The following is a 23,473-nucleotide window of genomic DNA, read 5'->3' on the forward strand; positions in this document are numbered from 1 at the left end:
TTAAGTGGGGTTGGTACAAAGAAAGGACCTAGACCTCCAAGTCAGTGCATTGTCCACACTGAGAGTTACATCCATCAGCGAACAGTCTTGGGCTGTTCAGACTGTGCCCCCACACTCCCACACTGTGGCCACAGAGGTGGCAGCGTGTCCCCTCGCGCGGATTCTACCGTCTAGCCCCAATCTTGCGCATTGCAAAACGGAGAAAATCTCCGTTGGCCATCACGTTTCTCCCAAAGCCACACTTACCATACACGACTCGAAGAAAGAGCTCCTCTAACTTGAACAGCAGATTGCAACGTTTTGCCAAGTTCCGCCGGGAGATATCTAGCATTATTGAGTGGCCTCGAAATGCATGATGCCTTTCTCTTCTCAAGTACTTGGCATTGGCACAGCTGCAGTGTTTGTTGACCAGGGCGTGACTCGAAGGCCGTGTGATCCTCCTGTGCAGTCGGTTTTGCTCGATCGCCCGTGTAAAGTGAGATCGCGACTTGCAGTGATATCAAAGGCCGCTAATTAAATTGCGCCCTGATAGCAGCGGCTTGACAGACGGGCTCACGGGTGCTTCGATGGTGCGCGCCAAATGCGGGTGCTTGGCCCGCTATTCTGGCCCTGTAAGACGTCGCCAAACAGCGGCCCAGCAGGGGCCATTGTCAACCATCCCGCCTGAGCGAACCATCCGAAGCAGCTAATGCGTTCTGATCCAGCTAGACCAAGCTTTGTGGTCCGTGCAGACCAGGGCGACTCGACGGTGCGAAACGCTAATGAGCCACACCAAAGCTCTGGAGCTGCCAGCGTTTGAGCTGTCCTCCCGCCCTTCGCCACAACCATCAAAAACCACCGACCTAGACTCTCGACCGGCCTCACTCGCCCACACGAGCCAGGGAACCCCATCCTCAACGCCGGCGGCGCTTTGCGACAAGCCTCCAAAATTCTTCCTCCCTCTAGCTACGTCTCACGTCTTTTGCACATACCGTCTCCTATGGATGCTCCCAGGCCTTTCTAGCACCCCTTTCCCGCGACCGGTGGTATAGGAAGTAGTTGTGCCTACCTCCCACTCTTCTCTGGTTCCCGGCACCACCTGCGACCTACGCCTATTTGGTCAAGCCGCCGCGCCGGAGTCTCCCACATCAAAGCACTTGCCGACGGTCTCTCTTGGGCTTGTGCATATACAGGATGATGACAAGTGAAACCTCTCCTCGCACCGTCCGATTCTCACAAGGCGAAGAGGACCACTCGCGTCCCGATAAACTCAAGAACCATCGTCCCCAGCCCATCACCCTCGATTCCGACAACTCGGCCTCATCTGGCGATTCACAAGGCGACCCGCATGCTCTCGAGAGTCAAGATGCGCTAGGATCACTCGGCAGATACACCGAGACTTCGAGTCATTCGGGATCCATGTCGTCACTTGTACCTAACTCACTGGCAAACGGCATGGGCGGCCGCCGCGATGGAGGTGTGGTGTACACCAATGGAAACACCGGCCGGCCTCAGCGGCCAACGGCGCCGGCGAGGACTCCTTCCAACACCTATCAGCCGCAACGACGACCAGCCCAGCCGCCTTCATACATCCATACCGGCTCCGATCATCGATCCGCCTCGAAGCCCCGTTTAGCAGGTAGCTCTACCTTCCGAGCCCAGGAGCGAGAGTACGTACGCCGGCTCCGGCAGCAGGACTATGCGAACGACTACTTTGACCCCTATTCGAACGCGGATGGCTATCCCGATTCCGATTCTGAGGGGGAGACCCCCTCGTCGGAAGGTCCTTTCGACGACCGTTACAACCAAGAAATTATCATGTTCTACAACAATGATGATATGCACCCAACAGATGATGATCTGCGGGATCCGACGAGCCGGGAAAGATTGGAGTGGCATGGCATGCTAGCAGCGGTGCTCACAGGAGATGTAGTTCGTCAAGAGAAGAAGCGCTTGATTGGATCCTCGGAGGAGCAGACCGGGAAAACGGCGCAGAAGGCGGAGATGTGGATGGGCATCCGGGCCAGAATCTGCGGCAGATATCTGCCCATGCAGAGAAGGATGATCGAGGATGCGCGTGGCACCCTTGATCGGCTGATTGATGAGATTATCAGCTTCCAGATTGCGGGGGAGAGCGAAGCAGGAAAGCCTCCAATTGATCAGGTTCGCGATGTCGTGGACAAGATTGAGAAGGTGGAAAGCCAGTACCCTTCAAGGTCCGCGCTCCTCGCCGCACACAAAACGGCGCACTCGCCCCTATACGAGGAAGCTTGTGATGCCGTGATATCATGGTACAACACAAGCGAGTTGATCAACACCGAATTGTCGATTTTGAAGAAGTGGGTTGGCAACGACGAGCTTGACTTTGCGAGGACGCGCGAAAAGTCGCCTAGCGGGAACGGCCTAAGCGACGAGTCTTCATTTCTCGACAGACTCATGAAGGAGGACGGCCTCAAGTCTCTCCACGAACACTATGAGGAAGAGGGGCGAAGCAAACGGAGGAGTATGTTGGAGGGCATCTCAACCACCATTATGAAAGCGAAGGAGACGCTCATCCATAACTCGGAGGCTTTCCGGAAACGACACCTGCCACCATATATCGAGGATTTGCTTACTCTTATCAGCTTTCCCTCGCGCCTCATCGAAGAGATTGTTAAGGTCCGTCTCGCCTATGCGAAGAAAATGAAGGAGTCGGCGCAGCAAAACCCTATGATGCAGGATCAGATGATTTCTCAGTTTCAGGTGCTGCTGAAATTGGCCATCAAGATCAAACAGGAATATGTCGCCATCTCGCAGCCAGAGCCTGGCTGGGAGCTTCCGCCCTGCATCGACGAGGCCTTCGACCAGGTCGTTCTCGATGCGTTGAAGTATTATTTTAAGATGCTGAATTGGAAACTCAGCGGGAACAAGAACACCTTCAAGGAGGCAGAGTTGCTCTTCCAGGAGTGGGAGTTTGCAAATGAGATCGGTAGGCATCTCGACCACGGCGATATCGAGGTTGCCGAGCAATTCAGCTCCCTCACGTTCAAGGCTCTCAATAGGCTGAGTGCAACGTTCGAGAGAGAACTGCAACGCAAACCAAAAGAAACAGGGTCAGAGATGAGCAAGCGATACAAACAGCTGCTCGATTCCGTTCGTGTACGCCAGCGTATGTTGCAACGTTTCTCCAGAATGTTGAGCGACAACTACGAAAACGCGTCCGATCTCAGCATTGCAATGGATCCTGATAGGCTCAACCATTTCTACGACCGGTTGGCGAGCTCTGGCCACTTCCAGGTGTTTACCGGCAGTATCGAGCACGAAGGAATCGTACTCATCGCGTCTCCAAGCCTCCATGGACGACCCGAGGAGATCCAATCGCTCATGGGAACTACATCCTATGAGCAGGTGACAGAGGATCCTTCGGACCCGTACATCCTCATCATGCGTCCGGAAACGCCTCCTCTTTGGTACGGCTCGAAGATATCTCTGACAGTCAGAGAGGAGCCGATTGATCTGAAGGTCGGCAATATCAGACTGATTGCTGGCGGCTCCCAGGCACGTCTTGCCAATGCGCGCAAGGCCTTTCTCGAGGATGTCGACATGCACCTCGACTTGGTTGTGGAACAACGTTCGAATCTTAAGAAAGTCAATCTGAAACTCATGGAGATCCGCCGGACGGCTTTCAAGCTCTCAAACACATTCATGGACAGTGTCGAGAAGATTCGAGAACAGACCAAGGGACTTGATTGCCAAGAACTCATCCAGAGCTGCTTCGTCTTTGCCACGGAGTTTGGACAGCGCTCTCTCCTGTTGATGGACACCAACAGGCGGCAAATGAACAATCTGAAACTCACCAAACTGGCGCTCGACTGGGTGAGTTTCATCTGTGATGACTGCGTGTCTTCTGATCGAAAGACGTTCCGCTGGGCTGTACTGGCCCTGGAGTTCGCCATGGGCATGACCCGTGGGAGACATATCTTGGCACTCGGGGAGGATGAATATGCCAGGCTGCGAGGCAAAGTGGCCGGCTGCATGTCACTCCTGATTTCCCACTTTGATATCATGGGAGCAAGGTCAAGCGTTGCAGCCCAAGCAGAAAGACAACGCATGGAGCAAATCGCCAGTTCCAAGCGTCTTGACAAGAACAAGTTCTTGAATGACGAGGAGGCTTCCACGCTTGTCGTCAACTCTCGCCTCGAGGAATTGGAGAAGATAGATGAGTTCAGAAAGCAGATCCAGTCAGATCGCTCTGCCCTGGGTCGCGTTCTGGAGGCCTCAAACGAGGTCGATCGGTCCCTGGCCTACCTGTCCTCGACAGCTACAAACTTCACGATGAGATGGCAACTGGGTCATTTTGTCGGCGGTGGCACATTTGGCAACGTCTATGCTGCCATGAACCTGGACACCGGCCATCTCATGGCCGTCAAGGAGATCCGTCTGCAAGATCCAAAGCTCATCCCCACCATTGCGACTCAGATCAAGGACGAAATGCGCGTCCTGGAATCCGTGGACCATCCCAACGTGGTCTCGTACTATGGAATCGAAGTTCACCGAGACCGCGTGTATATTTTTATGGAGTTCTGCTCTGGCGGATCTCTTGCCAATCTGCTTGAGCATGGCCGCATCGAGGATGAGCAAGTGATCATGGTCTATGCCCTGCAGCTTCTCGAAGGTCTCATGTATCTTCACGACGCCAAGATCGCCCATCGCGATATCAAACCTGAGAGTAAGTTTAGCTGAGTTGTGTGATAGATCTGAGTTCGAAGCTAACTGAAAATCGCAGATATCCTGCTCGATCACAACGGTATAATAAAGTACGTTGATTTCGGAGCGGCTAAGGTTATCGCGCGTCAAGGTCGGACTCTCGTTCAAGACCTCACGAGCACCAAGCCCAACAAGTCCATGACGGGCACGCCCATGTACATGTCTCCAGAAGTCATCAAGGGCGAGAACCCAGGCCACTTCGGTGCCGTCGACGTCTGGTCATTGGGCTGCGTCATCCTTGAAATGGCCACGGGACGGCGTCCCTGGACCAATCTCGACAACGAATGGGCCATCATGTACAATATTGCACAAGGCAATCCGCCCCAGCTGCCGACGACAGACCAGCTGAGCCAGCAGGGGATCGACTTCCTGAAGTGCTGCTTCACCAGGGACTCGACAAAGCGGGCGACGGCGGTAGAGCTGCTTCAGCACGAGTGGATCATGACTATTCGCAATAGAGTTGTCGAGCCAGCCACGCCTAGTGATACCAGCTCATCGGCACAGTCTACTCCCAACATCGCCACGTCAAGCGGGAGGGGTAGTGCAGGGGTCGATGGATTTTATTAGAAGTAGTCAAGACAGAGATCCTGTTGTTTTCTGGCTCCTCTCTTCCTTCCTCGCCCACCTCCTCGGTCTCATCGAGTGGCTTTGAGCTACACTACACATGGGCACCTTTTCCTATTTTCAAACGACACAACCTTATTCGCAACACCGCCTCAACCGTACACCTTAGGAGGCACTTTCTCTCATCATCTTGCTGTCTGTGGAGTAATGGCTATAGGGGAGCAACACAACGCACACACAGACATAACACATTGCATCAGCGACGAGTTTGGAGTTTTCTTTTCTTCTGCTGTTTCGGGGGCATTGCATGGTTTTCTTTTTCTGTTCCATGGACTCCTCAGTGGTAGCAACGTGGGAAGGGCAGGAAATTAGGCAGTCTGTCAGGGTCGGGAGGATACTAAACGAACATGAGAGAAAACACGGCCTTCGATAGCAGGAACACGGGACGCATCGATGTGTATACATAAGCAATATCTAATACGTAAATAACTACATCCAGTACATTGATCAAGGGTTCGCGGTGTTGTGATACCAGCGTCCACTCACGAAAATCGTCAAGTCACTGGTTGCAACAATGAGACTGGACGTGGCATATTTGTAAAAGAGTTCCCCGGGGAAGGTATATTTTAGTCTACAAAGACTGTAGTAGTGGTGGTGTTCATATTTCCACAACAGACATTAAATGAGTGTCCATTACTTCATAACGCCAATCTCTCCGAGCCAGACCATGCCTATCCGTACCGTGCCGTGCCTCCCAATGCCCAATGTCTAAGTCGTGTGCTCAATGATCCAAAAGAACTCATTGCCCGTATTCTTGTTTGCCGAGGCCTCCGAAGTGGCCTGTCCTTCAGTAGAAGGGCTCTTTTTGAGAAGGGCAAGGAATATTCAACAAGAAAGGGGGTAAAAGCCGCCGAAGCGATGCTTAGTGGTAGAAGCAGCGGGCCGAAGTCTGAACCTGGGGAGGGCCAATGGGGACGTCCTTCTACATTGATGGGAAGAAATGAGGTCAGCTTACAAGCACGACGACAGCTTCTTCACAAAAAGCCGGTCTAGTGAAAGGGCCCGGGGGGGAGGGAGTCAAACTTACGGCAGGGCCGACGAGCCAGGTCTTGCTGCCGTCGATGCCGGAGGCAACGCAGGTGACGCTGGAGGGGGCGTCGCTGCTGATGCGGGTGAAGCTGAGGCCGTTGTTGATGGCGTGGTCCTGGCCGTCGATGGGGATGGCCTGGACGTAGGTGTTCTCGGCGGCGGCCCAGAAGGTCAGGTCGGCCACGGCGGGCCCGCCGGCGCGGCGCTCCTGGGTGTTGGGGCGGGCGGCGGCCAGGCCGGCGAGGAGGACGGTGGTGGCGACGGTGAAGAACTGCATTTTGAATATGGTGAAAAGGTTGAGGAAGAAGAGAGTGGTTTTCCTTGAAGAGTGTGTTGAGAGTGTCTGAGTGAAGATGCTTGAGGCTGGTGATGAGATGATAGAACGACAGACCAGACGGATGGGAGAGGATCTGGCGTCTTATATAGACTTTCCATGAGCACTTGAAGCTTCCAGCTGGAGGATTAAGTGCCTCGAGTAGGCCTCGTTACGTACACAACTTTCGAGGATCGTATCGATCCGTAAGGCGTCCTGTCCCTGATTTGCCCATTGTCTCGCCGCACCTCTTCAAGAGCCCAGAGACGGACCGAAGTAATACCTAGGCAATGAAGCCGTGATACCCATCAGACTGCACTGAAGGTATCCCCAGCTCTTGGCAAGCCGGGCAGCGGCACACATGGTGTGCTCAGCCTTGAGAGTGGAGCTGCCACGTCTGTGGAACAATTCGATGGAAGCTCGCAGGACCCTTTCGGCATCGCCATTATGATCGACGCCGTCCGTGAACAGTATCCAAAACAGGAAAGAAACTGTAACAGAGTGACACGAGAGGCTACTAGGAGAAGAACACAACGTTGCGGCCGCCTGCGTGGAGATGAGCTAAATTAAGAAACAAAGTGCTCTTCTCTGCGTGGTGTTGCGCGCGAGCACGAGGCTCGGGGACGATCATATCGTATGGCAGGTTCCCACGTGGTGGCCAAACGGTCAACAAGTCGAAGGAAAGACCCTGGAGGATCATTAACAGGAATCCTTCTATTATCAACCGCAGCAGTACTGTGGCGCAAACATAGAGTTATGCAAAGAGATAGCCTACCTATGTAGGTAGTTTGGTACTTGTAGACTAGCATAATGTTCGATATCTTGTAGGGATTCCAGTTCTTTGATACAACATACCCTGTCAGGTCCTCGATCCTGTCAACAAGTGGGCTATCCAAGTACCGAGATTCGAAAGGAAAGTTCCGGGTGAGATAGTGTTCCATGCTCGAGTAATATCAACAGATATGGGGCTTCAAGTGTCTACTGGCTAGCTTCGATAGAGCGGCCCATCCGGGCTCAATTACGAACCCTTCAATCTGGTCACGAGTAGGCTATGCCTTGGCTCAATTAGGCTCCTGGGTGAACCAGACAAGTCCACTCAAGTCGATACGAGAAGCCGTGGCGTCGTCGAGGCTGAACTCCGAACTAGAAGAGGCGTGCTCGAACTAGAAAGAGGTTCACGAATGACGATCAGAGTTCGGGCTACTTTGACGTGGATCCTCTGGGACCGACTAGACGGATCTGACAGGTCGATCAACGAACAGAGTGGCTGGTTGACCAATCGTCTCATTCGCCGAGCCTTCCTTTCACGCTTCTGCGGTAAGATGGCTTACATCTTCAGCTTGCCTCCAAGCCCGACATTGTGAGAGGTTTCTAGTGGTCTGTCATTTGTAATGGATTCAAGCCGGCCAAGGTAGTTGGGCTGGACCATCCAGCAATGGTCATGGCACAGCATGCAGCTCAAGTGAAGCCACGACACTGTGGGATTGGACCAAGGAAGAGAAACCTGGTAGAATCGCGTGATGCGGCCATTTTTGGAACAAATCTGGGGAAGTTGCCAATCAGACGGGTTCGGTGTACAGCGAGTTCCTCCAACGTTCAGCTAAGGCCGTGGCTATGCCTGGACCTCCGTACTTGGACCCTGATTTGCTAGTCTGCCGAGGGACCACCTGGGCAATGGAGGTCAGCATCGCCCACGCCTCGTCCTCAATCCTCCTCCGGCACTGTAAATGAGCTCAATCAACACCCCGCAGTGACGGCATGCAGGCAGCCTGAACCGTTGTTGGACTGACCTTCTTAGCTACAGCAGATGACCGGGTTTTGCTGCCGTTGCACTGCAGGTCGCAGCTGAAGCAGCCATCATTGGTCGTCCATCCCCATCCTTGCTCTGACGAACCAAGGCCGCGAGTCCCGCGAGCAAAGTACAGGCGTCTTAGCATGACCGTCTCACTCAGACGCAGACGCAATCCTTTTCATTCGGAGGCAGCCTTAAGAGGACCGATATCATCATGGACAAGAAACATTTTGCTGTTCTAGGTAATTATCCGTGCATGGTCTTTGTCCGACATGGCATACCGGAACAAGAATTAACCCACGCGCACCACCGCCACAGAAAACCATCCTGGTGTGATGACCACCTTGGCTGACCGTCTCGGTCTGTCGGGTGAACTGGCCTTCTATGATGTATGGTCATTGGACGATGCATCTCTACTGGCACATATCCCCCGTCCTGCCTTGGCCCTCCTCGTCATCATCCCGCTGACTCCAGCCTGGGAAGCCACACGTCGGGCAGAGGATTCAGCCTCGGGCCCATACCGAGGACAAGGTGACTCCGGGCCCGTCATATGGTTCAAGCAGACCATTGGCCACGCCTGCGGTTCCATAGGCCTTCTACACTGCGCTGTCAATGGTCCCGCTGCGAGATTCATCCGTCCGGGCAGCGACTTGGACACGATTCGTCGTAAAGCCATACCGTTGGGCGTGGCCGAAAGGGCCGAGATGCTGTATAACAATGAGGAATTCGAAAAGGCTCACCAGTCCGCAGCCACTCTGGGAGATACAGCGCCGCCTTCGCTCAACGCGGCAGACAGGATGGGTCAGCACTTTGTGGCCTTTGTCAAGGCCGACGATGGCCACCTCTGGGAACTTGAAGGCTCACGTCAGGGGCCTCTGGACCGCGGCAAGCTTGGCGAAGATGAGGATGTTCTCAGCCAACGTGCTCTGGACCTTGGCATGGGCAGAATTATTCGGCATGAACAGGAGGCTGGCGGGACAGACTTGCGCTTCAGTTGCATTGCCCTTGCCCGTCGAACGACGTAGAGGGCTGGCATTGAACCACATCCGACCCTCGGAATGAGCGAGGCAATGCTTCGGACCTTTCTGCCCTGGATGTCAGATCGTCTGTTGTGTCATTTTTCCGTGTCATATTTTTTGGTTGACGAATTATCAAGTCGAGAAACCGTTGGCATCGGCCTCCGAAGTTTATCAACATGTTGCATCGCGATCTGGAGGAACTGTCGACTCCTCTTCACAAGGAAAGTCCATGCGAGAGACCTGATCATGCAGTCCTCCCCTGAGTATTTTGTCGCGGAAGATGCCGAGTCACTCCATGCATGTCCTGCCTCCGGAGCATCTTGACCCCAACCTTCTTGCCTCGCCCTTGTCAAGGACCATCTGACCAGGCGGCCATCCAGGAATCTGAAACGTCTCCATCATAATCCTGTTAGTCATATGTATTTGGGATCATTTCAGATGAGGAACTGTTTCGATCGATCGCCCAAGACGCCTTGCCACATCGCGGTCGAGACTTCCGCCTCCACGAGCCGGCTGTTTCAAATGACCTTCTGCTTCGTCGCCCTGGGTAAACACTTCAGGTATGTGTTGTCGTCCAATCCGGGTCTGATCAACATACATGGCCAGTTTGGAGCGGTAGGCCATGCCTGGATGAAGCTGGCGATGGCCCAGAGCCGCTCTCGGGTATCACAAGCAGGTAGCACAAGATGACGGCCGGTCACCGGTTGTTATTCCCTTGAACCGCACGGTAATATTCCGAGGGTGGAGCAAGCTACTCAGGATTGCGGGATAGTTGCGGACGGCTGGAGCCGTAATTATATGGACGACTATGAAACCGCTGTTCTTCGAAACTGCCAGCACGCCATTGTGTCATCCATGCCATGGAGTGCTCCCTTTCTCTCGTCCCTTGGTGGAGTGTGGACGTCGCACAAGAGTTGCAGATGAAGTCATCCAAGCTTTTGCCCATGCTGTTACACAAAGACAGGAGACCTGAAGTTACAGAACTCTCCAGCATATGTCAAATTTCGCTTCATATCCACATACTTGGCCATCGAAAGTCTATTTCATCGCTGACGGGAGTGAAGGACAACCTGGTCCGGTCCAGTCAGATGCCGCGATATGGGCAGGGTGCGAAGCTCAACATTTCAGTCCCACCGACACATGAGTTTCATTGTCAACAAAGCATTATTTGATCGTTTCTTTAGGCGGTAACATGGACCTGCGAAGTCAGATCGACATCTCAGAGTCCGGCTGCCGTTTGAAAAGCCTGCTATATCGTCATGGTGTTGGTCAAGTGCCACATTCCAGGCTGATATTGCCAAGTGCGAAGGAGGCTCCGGCACCTTGAGCTAGGCTCCAGTCCTCCCATGTGATCGGCAAGGGGAAGTCGACACTTCCAGATGGCCCCTGAATATCGCGGTGCCCATGAGACGTCCGCAAATCAACGCGAGTCTTTGGCAGCACGGGGGGCCTCTCACTCACGGCCGCTCAATGCCTCAGATGTCCAAAATAGGATCGATATGACTTTGTCTGGTGGGATGGTGTCTTAGGGATTCTCATTCCAAACATGGCCGTTACACACGTAACATAACGGTCCTTGGCATCGTGAAATCCCTTCCTAACCTCCCGCTGTCCTGATCGAGCAACAGCAATCTCAAAATACTCCAACCCGTCTGGAGTTATTTGCTGGAATGCGCGGGATCCGCGAACCGGGCTGTCGAGCTTTGAGGCATGGATCGACCTACCCTAAGCGTCAACGCCAACGGCCTCATCGTGACTCCACGGGCGAGCCGCACTACGCAATGGTGCGAAACAGTGTCGAGGGAGACCTTTGAGGTCTCATGATGTCTCTCATTCCTCTGTCAAGGCATCGAGATGCGTCGTCACTTGAACTTGCTACCCTCAGCGGGCTGGGGAATGACCAACGTCTACAGCAGATGCGAGATGGGCTGGGGACGTCGGCAAGCCGTTGAAGACGCCAGCCTTCACCATATTCGACACTTCCTTTTACTACGCCTTCGCTAAAGGAGGATTTGTCTATAAAAGAATCGTCGCTCTCTCCTTGAAGAGTGAAATTCTTCCTGATCATCAATCCTTTCCACAGCAACAACGCTCCAACAACCAGCTACATTTCCGGCCTTGGGTCACACACAGCACGCTCCTTCGCAAGCTCCCGAATTCTCTTCTGAAACCACAGATCATTTTGAACGCCCTCAACGAAGTCAGTCAAGATGAAGACCTCCACTTTCATCAAGGTCTCCGCCCTCGTCGCCGGCGCCGCTGCCGTCCCGGCTGATATCCCCATTCCCCCGGTCACTGTCGGCGTCGGAGGCGGCGTCCAAGGCACGGTTGGGGCTTCAGTTGGAGGCGCTATCCCGACACCTCCCCTCCCTGTCCCTATTCCTCCTGTTCCTGTCCCTCCGGTCCCCGTCCCTCCTGTCTCTGTCCCTTCAGTTCCTGGGGTTCCTCCCGTTCCTATCCCTCCTGTTCCCATCCCCCCTGTCTCTATCCCTGTCCCTCCTGTTCCTGTTCCTCCGGTCCCCGTCCCCCCTGTCTCTGTTCCTGGAGTTCCTGGAGTTCCTGGAGTTCCTGGAGTTCCTGGAGTTCCCGGGCTCCCTGGTGTTCCTGGAGTTCCTGTGCCTCCTGTTCCTGTTCCCCCAATCCCGACTCCCCCCTCGCTGAACACCATCTGCCTGACCCTGCCTCTGCCCGCCCCCACCATCGGCGTGCCCCCGCTTCCGGTTCCGGTTCCCCCGGTTCCCGTCGTCAAGGCCCGCGCGGGCCAGGCTGCCCAGGCTGCCCAGATGGACCAGAAGGCACAGGCTGGCATTGACATCCTGAGGAGCACGATCTCCCAGGCTCTCACTATCATCGCCACCATCCGTAAGTGATTTACCAAGTGTTACCCACATGGCCTGTGCGAATTCAAATGTTGACATGCTGCCAACAGAGAGCAAGGCGGGTGCCGTGACCCCCAACGACCCCACGGGTATCGCCAATGCTCTCCCCGACATCCAGGACCAGCTTACGCTGCTCACGAACCTCCTCAAGGGAGTCACTGGCAGCCCTGGCAGTCTCGGTATTCCCGGCCTTCCCCCACTGGGCCTTCCCGGCTTCGCCGAGGCCATCGGCCTGATCGGTCAGCTCATGGGTGCCATTTCCAACGTCATTTCTCTGCTCACTGGGCGTGGTAAGTCTCATTATCAGCCGCTTCTCTCCTTTTGGTCTCATTTCATATCATTCAACCCGGCCCATTCATCAAACATTGCTGACGTATCTCCCAAAAAACAAAGGTTTCCTGAATGGTCTCGGTGGCGCCAGCAACCCCCTCACTGGTATGATCAGCACCATCACCCAACTCGCCATGGGCCTTGCTGGTCCCGTCTCTGGTCTCCTGCTCGGTAGTCTTACTGGTGGTCTCCCCGGTGGTGGTCTTCCCGGCGGGCTCCCTATCCCCCTGTAAGCGGCTGCAACCTGAAAGAGCCCACATCTCCACGAGCCATGGGATCGTTGCAGACTCTCTAGGGGGGTTTTGCCTTGTGGATAAGAGCTGGCTCGAAACAGTATCGGATGTGTTTGTTGAATAGGTGATGGAAAGGCGCGCTGGTCGGTCGATGAGGTCCCGGGACAAGGATATCCAAGCTTGCAGTGTTTGTTTGTTTGTTTTGCTCTTTATCATGATGCTTACGAGTCTCTCTCTAAGTTTTGACAGAAAAATTGACACTGTGGATTTCTATGTAACTTACAATGTTCTCTAACTTGTTGTGACTCTTGTTTTGATGAGACTCTAGTTCGGGCAGTAAGTCTACTAGTTTTGGGATTCTGAAAGAAGAAAACGCCACAGGACTATATAGTCTTGACACAGACGATAGGCAGACAAAGACATACTATGAGGTCTAGCACCAACAGCAAAGCCTTTGTTTACAAGGGAATTGTTAAACACGTTGATTTCGCTATACAAGGGTCTGTGAGTATAAAAGCCGTCATGTCACGTTTAATGATGACTTAATATTACCTCGTATATGATCTTTACAGCTGTGTCAACAAACACTCTCGAAAGTCTTTTCACAACTTAGTAGTAAGGGAATCCCTTTTTCTCTTTTTAAAGTTGAGTATGAGGAGACAATGTGTAGCCAATGTACTTACAACTACACCTCATGCAACCACACCCGCACCTCCAAGATCAAGCCCTGCGCTCGCATCACCCGCCTCCAGCAGCCGGCCCGAGCCTCCTGCCTGTCGGCCATATTCAACATCTTCCAGTCGCGGCCGCCGAAGCACTGCAGGGATATCCAGAAGAACACCATGTCCATCCCCTACCCCTGCAGGAAGTGCCGGACCAGCGAGCCCGTCGTACCCCCGCGGGCCCCGCCCTTCTATCTCCTCCCCATCATCACCCCCGACCAGCCGCCCAGCGCCGACCCTAGTGCTACACCGGGCTACAGGTTCCAGGAGTCCTGCCCGACGGCGGAGGAGAGACCCACCCGCCGCCACCAGAAGCACGCGTCCGCCTCACAGCCTGCAGGTCGGAAGGAGCGCGATGGCGCCCAGCTCACAAAGGAGGAGGAGAGGGCGCAGCTGCACCAGCACAGGCTCGAGCAGTGCCAAAAGTGGGTGGACTGGCACGCCGCCACCACGCAGGTCCAGTGCAGCGTGGTCTCGCCCGCGCCCGCGCCCGGCAGCTTGGCGGCGCCCAGGACTCCGCCGGTGCGGGTGCTGACCCGGAAGCCCAGGCGCGCTCGCCTGCTAGTGCCGGACCAGCCCGAGGTGGGTCCCCCGCCGCCCGAAGTGCCGGCCCGGCGCCGACCCACTACTGCGACATACCGCGGCCGCGACTTTGACTCGCGGACCTTGGTATCGGAGACATTGGTGTCGCATACCAAAGACCGGAGGACGAGTGCGGAGCGGCGGGTCAGTCGTTCCCTTCGCTATTCGTTGTCCCAAGAAGCGGCAAGTCGCGAGATTCGCCGGGCCTCGGCCCAGAAAAGTACGTTCCGGCTCTGCTCCGGGGTTCCGGCAGGGTTTTCGAGCAGGTATGTACATTCCCAGCAGCAGAAAAAGGGGTTGCATACGCCAAAGACATCTGAAGGTGGTCGGCGTCCGCCGCCGCCTCCCATAGACACGTCGCTCCCGCCGACAAAGTGGGCGAATGCAGTAGCAGACTACATCATGATGAAGGAGCACCAGGCTAGGATGGAAAAGTGCCAGGGGCCAGGGCGAGAGATGAGTCCACGGCCGTGGCGTTTAGGAGGAGTGGACTACGGCCAAGTACCGCAACTGAAGAGGCAAACCCTACCATCAAGACAAAGGCCACCTGTACTTGCTGACGAGACACCAGTATCTGCTGGCCGATACGAAGAACAGAAAAGGCCTCGGAATCTACTGCGAAAGGCGAAAACGGCATCTTTCCGCATAAGCAAGGGAAGTGACAGCGAGTACGTAGGTTGTATAAGTCGCTTTTCCGGCCGTCTCAAAAGGACATTTACACAGCAGAACTTGAGCGACGAATCATTCGCGTGTGTTACCGCACGTAAAATAGAACAAGGAGGTCTAGGTAGATGACAATCTCATTGTCTGAAATTAGTTTCTGTTTTCATCTGAATAACAAAGGCTGCAGTGAAAGCTCGAGATCATGACGGCCAATAAACCGCCGTGACCACTGAAATGTGCGGCATAGCAACACGTTGAAACGATACGATACTTGACCTGCAAATCAATTTGACACCAGTAACAGTGTTGTCTTCAAGTACAAGCTGCCTAGACAGCGCCGAACTCCTTGCTATGCCGGGTTTTGCTCTAAATCAGGCTTGGGAATCTTCGTTGAATCTGTCGAGTTCGGGATCGTTCAACTGACTCTCTGTGAGTATTTCTGCAATCGAACGAGTTTTGACCGTTTTGACCTCGGGTCATAAACGGTCGACATATCCATTTCCTCCACCAGCCTCCTCCACTGTGAGATGCCACTTCGCTCGTGGCTTCTGCTCCTGTGGCTGACTGGTGCTATCTCATATGTAGCAATCACTCAGCCTTGCCATTCTTGGCCGCAGCCTTGGCTTTCGATTGCCTATACTTTGCAATCTCCTGCTGGACATCCTTCTCCACCCGGGCCTGCAGCTCCGGACGGTACCCAAGCATAAAGAGTAGTTCCAACCACACAAAGAGCGGTGCAAGGAATATTGCCTGGAACAAGTTGTCCAGCAAAGCTGGAGCCCGGCCCTCAAACTTGCCGTGGCCAATGAACTGCAGGATCCAGCAGACCACATGGACACCGATGGCGATCTTAGTGACGAAGGCTGCGTCGTACTGCTCGAGCGCGTAGTTGCCACCAGCAGCACCACCCAAGCATAGCAGAGCCAGAGCTGTGCCTGCAACAGGTTCCAACAGAACGTATAATCCTCCCCATACGAGGGCAGCCAGAGTCCCACCATTTAGCGGAAGATATGGAATTGTGAGCCAGCTAGGCATAGGGATAAGGGTCGGGGAGTTCGAGGCCTGCATTGTAGATGAGTCAGTCACAGTAAAAAGAGGGAAGTGGGCTGGGGCCTGCTGATGCATACCATCCAAAAGCCGGACACAAGAATTAGAGGCACACATGTCATATGTATGACGATATTCACTGGGTTATGATGGTAGGCCCCGTACTGGCAGAATTGTAAGCCGTGCGATCGATATACCTGCACAAGCACGCCAGGGCTCTGACTCACAAATACAAGGTGTTTCTCTAGGTTCAAAGACATCTTGCTATCATGTAACACGGCGGCAAGCAGTTGTGGAGATCTGGTGATGCGAGGACAACGGCCGCGGCCTTTCTTTCTTTGGGCGTGGGGTGCTCGGAACCTTGAAAATTCGCGACACCAGAGCAGGCAATCTCAGGTCTAGGTCGGTAAAGAAAGGGGCCGAATCAGTGGCTTCTATATAGGCCAAAGGCACCAAGGGAAATATGAAATGTAGTGCAGCAGCATAGGGTGCGAAGAGATGATGGGTGTGTGCTTGCAAAGAAAAAAGGATAAGGGTCAGACGATTTACGCGACATTGAATTATCCTTGCGCTGACTGGAGACACTTTTGAGCCTTGGAGTGGGGGTTTTTCACCCGCCAAGCTGGAGAGATATGGGGCATCCTTCAGGAACCTTCCAGGTCTCCCGGGCACTACGAGTGCGTAGATGCCACCGCCTACCGCCTGGAAGAGAGCAACGTCTGTAGCGCTAAACCTCACATGCTTGCTGGGCCAAATGCAAGGCGGCTGAAGCTGGACTTGCTAGCGTCGCGTGTGCACGGACCACAGCCTCGCGAAATTTCCAAGCTGCCTTTAAGTCAAATCACCACCAAAGCGGCGCATCACCAGTCTGCTCACTCTTTGCTGGTCGCTTTGTCTCCCTTTGTTCCTCCACCGCGACCGAACCGAGCCGCTCCTTTGCGCGCACAACAAACGGAGCTCCGCGAAGCGACAAAGACGCCACTAGTCAAGTTCGTCCGGGCCGTCTCATTTCAATTCTGGAGCTGTCATCTTTGCGCTGCGCTTGGCCTTAGGCCTCTTCTCTTCAAACCGCGATCGCAAGCAGAGCGAGCGGAATTCCTCATCCGTCTCCATCCGGGAGTACAAGCTGCAGCATCGGAGCCTTCATACTTTACGAGATACATCGAGTTCCGGTCCGAGAGGGTGACGGTCGTGGCTCGCCGCATTTGATTGCAGGCTGAGCCGAGCGTGGACAGAGGGGCAGGAAAGCGAAAGTAGTCGGATTCACCAACAAACGATAAGCGCTGGGTTTCATCCACCATCATGTTCTTCCTCTACAACCTCGAGCGGAGGGTTACCCTTCATCCTTCGTACTTCGGCAAGAACATGCAGGAGCTGGTCACTACGAAGCTGCTCAAGGATGTGGAGGGCACATGCGCTGGCAACTACTACATCATTTCCATCATGGATACCTTTGACATCTCCCCAGGAAAGATCCTGCCTGGAAATGGTCTGGCTGAGTTCACGGTTGGCTATCGCGCCGTAGTCTGGCGTCCTTTCAAGGGCGAGACGGTACTTGCGGCTGCTTCCTTGATCTCTTGGCTCCCTTACTGAACAAGGAACAGGTCGATGCCGTTGTCTACTCTGTCAATGCTCATGGCTTCTTCGCTCAGGCAGGTCCACTACGGCTGTTCGTCTCGTCGCATGTAGGTTGTCACCATGGCCAGCGACATTTGATGCTCTTGACGGCTTACCCTGCGGTTGTGTAGATGATTCCCGCTCAGGTCAAGTATGACCCGAACGCGACCCCGCCTCAGTTCACCGATAATGAAGATTATCGTGTCGAGCCGGGCACTCATATTCGAGTCAAGATTATGGGTACCCGAAGCGAGGTTGGAGAGATGTGGGCCATTGGCACGATCAATGAGGATTACCTTGGGTACTCTTACCTCCTTGTCGACTGTGCAGACTGCTTGATGCTGACTGGATTCTAGACCACTCGGTCCCTAAAGCCCACTGGGTTGTTCCTTTCTCATCACTTGCTCAGTGCTGAAGGATGGAAAGATGGATTTGAGAGCGGCAGTGGACACCCTCCTCGTTGCCGATACTCGGAGGCTTTATAAATGTCAGGGATGGAGCGCCTGACGAAATTCCCTCAGGTAAACAGAATGGTCATTCCAGTCCACATCGCTTGTTTCAGCGATGCGGCCACGACCGTGGGGACTTGGGAGCGTATGCATTTTCTGTCCTTGCACAGTTCGAGCGAGTTTCTTGACGAAATCTACGCTACGCGCGCATGGATGTATACCAGATCTGAGGCTGGTTGAAAGCAAGGCTTCTTGCCTACAGCGTGTTGTTCTTGATGATGACCGCAATTATTGCGGATCCAGCCACAATGATGAGATGTCAAAAAGTCGAAAAGAGGCGACAGCCAAGCTGCCAAATCGGTATGCTAATAAATAAAGTTCTGGCACTTGGGCTTCATGTGCGCACCAGCGTCGGAGGTGCACATGTGAACCAAACATTGATAACCTATCAAGTGTCATATCGTCGACTGAATGATACTAACAAGCTCCCTGCCACCCCGGGCAACATTGCGTTCCATGGTTTTACAGACCTTGGGTTGCGATAACCTTTCACATCAACATATTCTCTCCCACCCGGTCAGTGTGCTATTCGTAGGCATGGAGACGGTGTGTGAGGTTCGACCCTGGGTTGTCCTAGATGTTGAGGATCGCCGCCCAGTTTTGCCATCTCGATCCAGCATGCCTTTGAAATAGCGACAAGCACATACGGATACACCACGACAGCAAAACCAGACCCTGTGCAGTTACTCAGAATAATAATGGCAGCATTGAATGGGCTCTATCCCGAGGATGTATCCATCATCATCGACAAGGGAGGCTGTCAAGGCTTTCCATCTACCAGACTCGCCATTCCTCGAGCCACTATCCCACGTCAACTCAAGCTCGGCTCGAAATCATGCCGTCATACTATTGCTAAGGCAGCAAAGGATCTTGCACGAGCAATACATCTCCCAAAGTTATGGCTGGCTCAGCCTTCCCGAATCCTGTCAACGCCTTATGGCTACTACCAAACCCAAAGGGCCTCGAGGGCTACAGCTCAGTTGACCACCCTCGATGGCATCAATATCATGAATGTCTGTTTACAACCCGCCCGAGTTCCCAAGTTCCCAGGAAGGCATTTGCCGCGCCCCAAGAACGCCTACCAAGCAAGAGCGAGAGGGAAGAGAAGAAAGCCGCGAAAGATGCGGAAGCCCACCTGGCACCTCATTCGTCGACCGAACCCTTACGACATGACGAAGTGCCCTGCCGTCATAGTAACAAGCTCTGAGGGGGTCAGGAGGTTCGTCAGGCCGTTCTCAGGCAGGTTTCTGGACGTGGACAATACAGACACGGAGAGGTATCGTGAGAAAGGTCGCTTTCAGGCACAGACCTGCAGCTGGCGGCTCACGGAAGAGTGGGATCCGTCGTACGATCCATCCCTTCCCCTGATCACTGTCACTACACCGGAGGGGAAAGAGTACTTCCTTGAAGATCGAACACACTGGCCGCCGCTGCCGGCGAGGGGAAAGAGGTGCCATTGGATGGGCATATGAGCCTTGCTGTCACTGGTCTGTTCAACCGAGGGTCATCCCGTATGGGATCAGACACATCTGAGCTTTTCCTTATCTCTTTGAAACTGGGTAATGACACACGGGACTATTTCTGGGAATTGGGGGACTTAATTGTGATGCCGTCAGCTCAATCTTGGTATCTTTGGTCTTTCCTTTGTATCTCGACTTATCTCTCTGGAGCGGAATGCACAGATGGGTGTACAAAATCCATACCTATCTCGCCTTGCTTCGAGGAACATGTAGCTCAAAACAAGATGCTGACATACGTATCCATCGAGCGTATAGGGTTGGTTCCCGCTGTTCCGTGTCTCCTCCAACACCGGGCATCATCGGCTGATTGAACGTACATCCCACTGATCCCTGCTCATCGGACCAATCTACGGCCGGCGCGGATCTGACGCCCGGCATTGGCCCACTTCCCCCGGCCTTCTCCTCTGGGAATCTTGCATGCTCTTAGCGCGATTGAGACCGGTGAAGAATTTTGCAATTGGCACGGGCTGAGCTCGATGACACCGTCCGGGGACTTTTGGACCACGCAAGCTTTGCTCGCCGATGAAGACGAAACTGGACATTGCTGAGGGGTTGCCTGACGGTTGACGGCTCGGCATGTAAGGACATGTCGTGCCTCTATGCTTCTTCACGAGCAAAGACAGGGATACGCACACATCACTGTTAGATCGAAATATCTTGCCGATGGGAACTTCGATTCTCACACGGGAAGATTTGCCGATCAAACAACGTCACAGTCGATCGACCAAGGCGCATCATCATGGGTATCGTTAATGTGCACAAGACCCTCGTTGGACTGGTGACGAACACGGCCAACGGTTCGATCCGAGTTCAGGAGGGCTGTTCTCCTTCTCACGCCAGCGCTGCCCTCCTCGGTCGGAGCTGCCACTCAAGTGCCAGCTGCAAGAACCCGTCATAATGCCACGACTTAGATGCTAGTGGAGCTGGGACTATCTCTCGTTACCGGGCTGCTGGGACACTCTACGCTACGAGGGATAAAAGGTCACCAGAGAGGTTCGGTCTGCCTAGGGGCACATGCAGAAGAGCTATGGCTGATCTGCAGTAGAGAAAGCAAGTCCAGCACAACATGGACAGTCGTCTCTCCTGAAGAACCATTGGCTACGGTCCGATAACTAGTGACAAGAGCTGTGCATGGTCACTTTATGAGAAGGCTCAATGAAACGGTTATGCACCCGTTATTGGCTTGTAGCTCTGACCAGATATTGACCGAACGCCGCCCAGAAGATTAATCAAACAACTTCACCCTCAATGACACGTCAGAAGGACATAGAAAAAATTGCGGTGTAGATGTAACACTCGGTCTGAAGCCGCATGGTCCAGTGAATCGTCTAGATTGGGTCAGGGGAATTGACCGGTAGGCCTCAAAAACCTGTTCCCCAGAGGCCGATCCATGCAACTACTGATACGATGTCCATACGGCTGCCGGTCGTACAATGCTGACCGGGTCCTGTTATCTGCACAAGATCATCTCTTCCGGATAGGAGGCCTTTGGGACATCCAGACTTGGGATGCAGTGACGCTGATCCGCATCGGTTGTCCTGATGTCGCTGCCGAAATCCCGCCATGTCCTCGCCGCATCAATTTCATGCACGATTAGACGAGGATCTCGTGCTACCACAGCGGAACAACAGCCCCGCGGAAGCATGCAGCAGACTGTCTTGGGACTGCTATGCGCTCAAACCTTGGCCAGCCACAGCCATCTGCGATGCAGGCATACCCACCTTACACAGCAGCAGGCAGTGAGCGCGAGAAGCAGCAGGATGCCCTGGAATGCAACACTCAGCTTTGGCCCAGCACCTTTCAGACCTCCCTTCTCCAGGATAGCCTGGTTGATCGGGTTGCCAATGAGAGAACTTGGGGTCACAGTGTTAGTCACTTGGACCGGTCCAGAACGAGGTGTCAACTGACCCAACACTTGCAGCTGCGTAGCTAGAGCCAAACCACTTGCCATAGCCCCTGTCATTGCATAGCTGGCTAAGGCAGGATGCTAACGGATTCATTCTCGTCAGTCAAGAGGGTACATCGGAGCTCGGAGTGCATACGAACCAGCAAGTGGGACGAATGACCCTGTCCCTACACCCATACCAAAGGCAACGACGTAAAGGGCAGGAGCATTATGATCTCCGAACGGGATCCAGACGGCACATATGACAGAAAGCGTGAAGATCGTCATGAAAGATACAACATTAACCGGACCCCATCTGACTGCTAGCCAGGTCGGCGCCGTACGCCCCAGGGTTGCTCCACTTCACCTTTGTCAGTAACCGCGGTATCCATGTCGAGAGACGGCTGAGACATACATGTTGTATGCCACCTGTAGGTAGAATACATCTCCAATACCTATGAGTGAAGCAAAGACGGGAAGTGACCCCCATTGTGTGTAGAGGACTAGCTCAAACACTTGACGCCCACCTGTGTCAGCCGAGCATGATGCACATGAGGGGAGTAACACATTACCAAAATTAGCAAAGGTGAAGAGAAGAAAGTCTGGGCCGCGGAGATGCCCAAAGTCCCAAAAGATTGGGTTGTACTCGGTTGGTTTGCTCTTGACCAGGAGCGAGCCCACGAGGACGAGCAAAGCAACCATAGACGAGAAGCAATACGCGGAAGTCTTCCACTCGAAGCGGGTGAAGAGGCTCCTGAAGACGAGGGAGAAGAGGATTCCTCCTATCGGCGCCCCTGTGGTGACGATACCCATGGCGAAGGCTCTATGGCGGCTGAACCAATGATCAATCACGCAGAAAGCCACAGTCGTGGGCACGGCTGCAAGTATTGTTAGAAATGCGAGACAAGTGTTGTGCTGTGTGGGGTTACCACTGTGTACATACCACCACTTATCCCAGCAATAATGAAGCAAGCCATGAAATGACCGTACGTGGTACACCACGCCAGCGAGAGGAGGGATAGCCAGTACACAACAGATGCAGCCGGGAGGACAAATCTAGATCCCCATCGATCAAAGACTAGCCCAAAAGGGAGGCCCAGAAGACAATCCAGAAAAGCAAAGACAGAGCCGATCCATGATATCTCGGTCGGCGACAGATGTGATAATTGATGTTCCTGCCAGTACACTTGGCACAATCCCATTGCAGACATCAGCCCGTAAGTAGCAACAGTCAAGCAGAATGAACCAACGACTACAAGCACCGCTGACACGGTAGCCTTCCTTCCCGCCGCATTGAACTGGCCTGCAGCGGCTGGATCTTCCCGGCGTTCAATATCTCCCCCACTGCCTGCCGTGGAGGCCAATGGACGAGAGTCAACCAATGGCGACGGGATAGTAGATAACCTGAATCAATACCGTTACATCAACTATCTGGACCTCTTCGGGACGATGTTCAAACAGCAGACATGGGTAGGCCGGCTTACTCCGTGTTTGGGTCGCTCGGGTCTGCAAAGTGATCCATGCCTCCTGCATCTGCAGAGCCCATTGCGGCAGCCATACCTCAAATTGAGAAACCAAGAAGACTCCGCAGGGCTGTGGGTGGAGCTATGAGCAGTCTTTGTGACCAAGAAAGGGTGGACAGCGTCGAATGCAGCACTCTCAAGGTCCAGATCCGAAGCCGACTGGGTATATATATGATATCTGCCTACGCCAGGACCCAGACACTTGCCTTGCCTGATCGTGTTGGTTCCCCCCTATATATCTGTTGGAATCACCTCTACTAATTGGATATCCTTCATCTTTTACAGATCACCAACGGACTTTAGGCTTGACGCCAACGGACTTCATCTTTCTCCCCTCCTTCGTTAACAGGGATCTGACCTGATACGCAACCTCACAAGTCATCATATAAGCCGAGGACACTCCTACAGGAGCTGACATAAATTGACGATCATCATACTATACTCTTTCCAGCGGCCGACAG

General features: G+C 53.8%; 7 protein-coding genes across 7 annotated transcripts; 4 read left to right on the forward strand and 3 right to left on the reverse strand.

Moving 5' to 3' along the window:
• Positions 1-1,173: 1,173 nt before the first annotated feature.
• E0L32_011081 (uncharacterized protein) lies at positions 1,174-5,292 on the forward strand (the record flags this gene model as incomplete). Its single annotated transcript, XM_031133771.1, has 2 exons — positions 1,174-4,687; positions 4,745-5,292. 2 exons carry the CDS (start codon positions 1,174-1,176, stop codon positions 5,290-5,292), a joined length of 4,062 nt encoding a protein of 1,353 aa, XP_030988724.1.
• Positions 5,293-6,211: 919 nt separating this feature from the next.
• On the reverse strand, positions 6,212-6,655 carry E0L32_011082 (uncharacterized protein; the record flags this gene model as incomplete). Its single annotated transcript, XM_031133772.1, has 2 exons — positions 6,212-6,271; positions 6,377-6,655. 2 exons carry the CDS (start codon positions 6,653-6,655, stop codon positions 6,212-6,214), a joined length of 339 nt encoding a protein of 112 aa, XP_030988725.1.
• Positions 6,656-8,697: 2,042 nt separating this feature from the next.
• On the forward strand, positions 8,698-9,508 carry E0L32_011083 (uncharacterized protein; the record flags this gene model as incomplete). The annotated part of the gene is made up of 2 exons (XM_031133774.1): positions 8,698-8,725; positions 8,802-9,508. The coding sequence occupies 2 exons, from the start codon at positions 8,698-8,700 to the stop codon at positions 9,506-9,508; spliced, it is 735 nt and encodes a 244-aa protein (XP_030988726.1).
• Positions 9,509-11,712: 2,204 nt separating this feature from the next.
• E0L32_011084 (uncharacterized protein) lies at positions 11,713-14,322 on the forward strand (the record flags this gene model as incomplete). The annotated part of the gene is made up of 5 exons (XM_031133775.1): positions 11,713-12,364; positions 12,432-12,671; positions 12,775-12,940; positions 13,382-13,448; positions 13,927-14,322. The coding sequence occupies 5 exons, from the start codon at positions 11,713-11,715 to the stop codon at positions 14,320-14,322; spliced, it is 1,521 nt and encodes a 506-aa protein (XP_030988727.1).
• Positions 14,323-15,499: 1,177 nt separating this feature from the next.
• On the reverse strand, positions 15,500-15,979 carry E0L32_011085 (uncharacterized protein; the record flags this gene model as incomplete). Its single annotated transcript, XM_031133776.1, has 1 exon — positions 15,500-15,979. The coding sequence occupies one exon, from the start codon at positions 15,977-15,979 to the stop codon at positions 15,500-15,502; it is 480 nt and encodes a 159-aa protein (XP_030988728.1).
• A 1,281-nt stretch (positions 15,980-17,260) lies between these two features.
• On the forward strand, positions 17,261-17,947 carry E0L32_011086 (uncharacterized protein; the record flags this gene model as incomplete). The annotated part of the gene is made up of 4 exons (XM_031133777.1): positions 17,261-17,509; positions 17,563-17,643; positions 17,707-17,876; positions 17,932-17,947. The coding sequence occupies 4 exons, from the start codon at positions 17,261-17,263 to the stop codon at positions 17,945-17,947; spliced, it is 516 nt and encodes a 171-aa protein (XP_030988729.1).
• A 3,332-nt stretch (positions 17,948-21,279) lies between these two features.
• On the reverse strand, positions 21,280-23,035 carry E0L32_011087 (uncharacterized protein; the record flags this gene model as incomplete). Its single annotated transcript, XM_031133778.1, has 6 exons — positions 21,280-21,457; positions 21,513-21,560; positions 21,647-21,850; positions 21,905-22,367; positions 22,433-22,893; positions 22,974-23,035. The coding sequence occupies 6 exons, from the start codon at positions 23,033-23,035 to the stop codon at positions 21,280-21,282; spliced, it is 1,416 nt and encodes a 471-aa protein (XP_030988730.1).
• Between the last annotated feature and the right edge of the window lie 438 nt (positions 23,036-23,473).

Source organism: Thyridium curvatum (genome assembly GCF_004353045.1).
Source record: "Thyridium curvatum strain D216 chromosome Unknown NODE_97_length_144783_cov_81.221394, whole genome shotgun sequence".
In the NCBI taxonomy this organism is placed as follows: domain Eukaryota; kingdom Fungi; phylum Ascomycota; class Sordariomycetes; order Thyridiales; family Thyridiaceae; genus Thyridium; species Thyridium curvatum.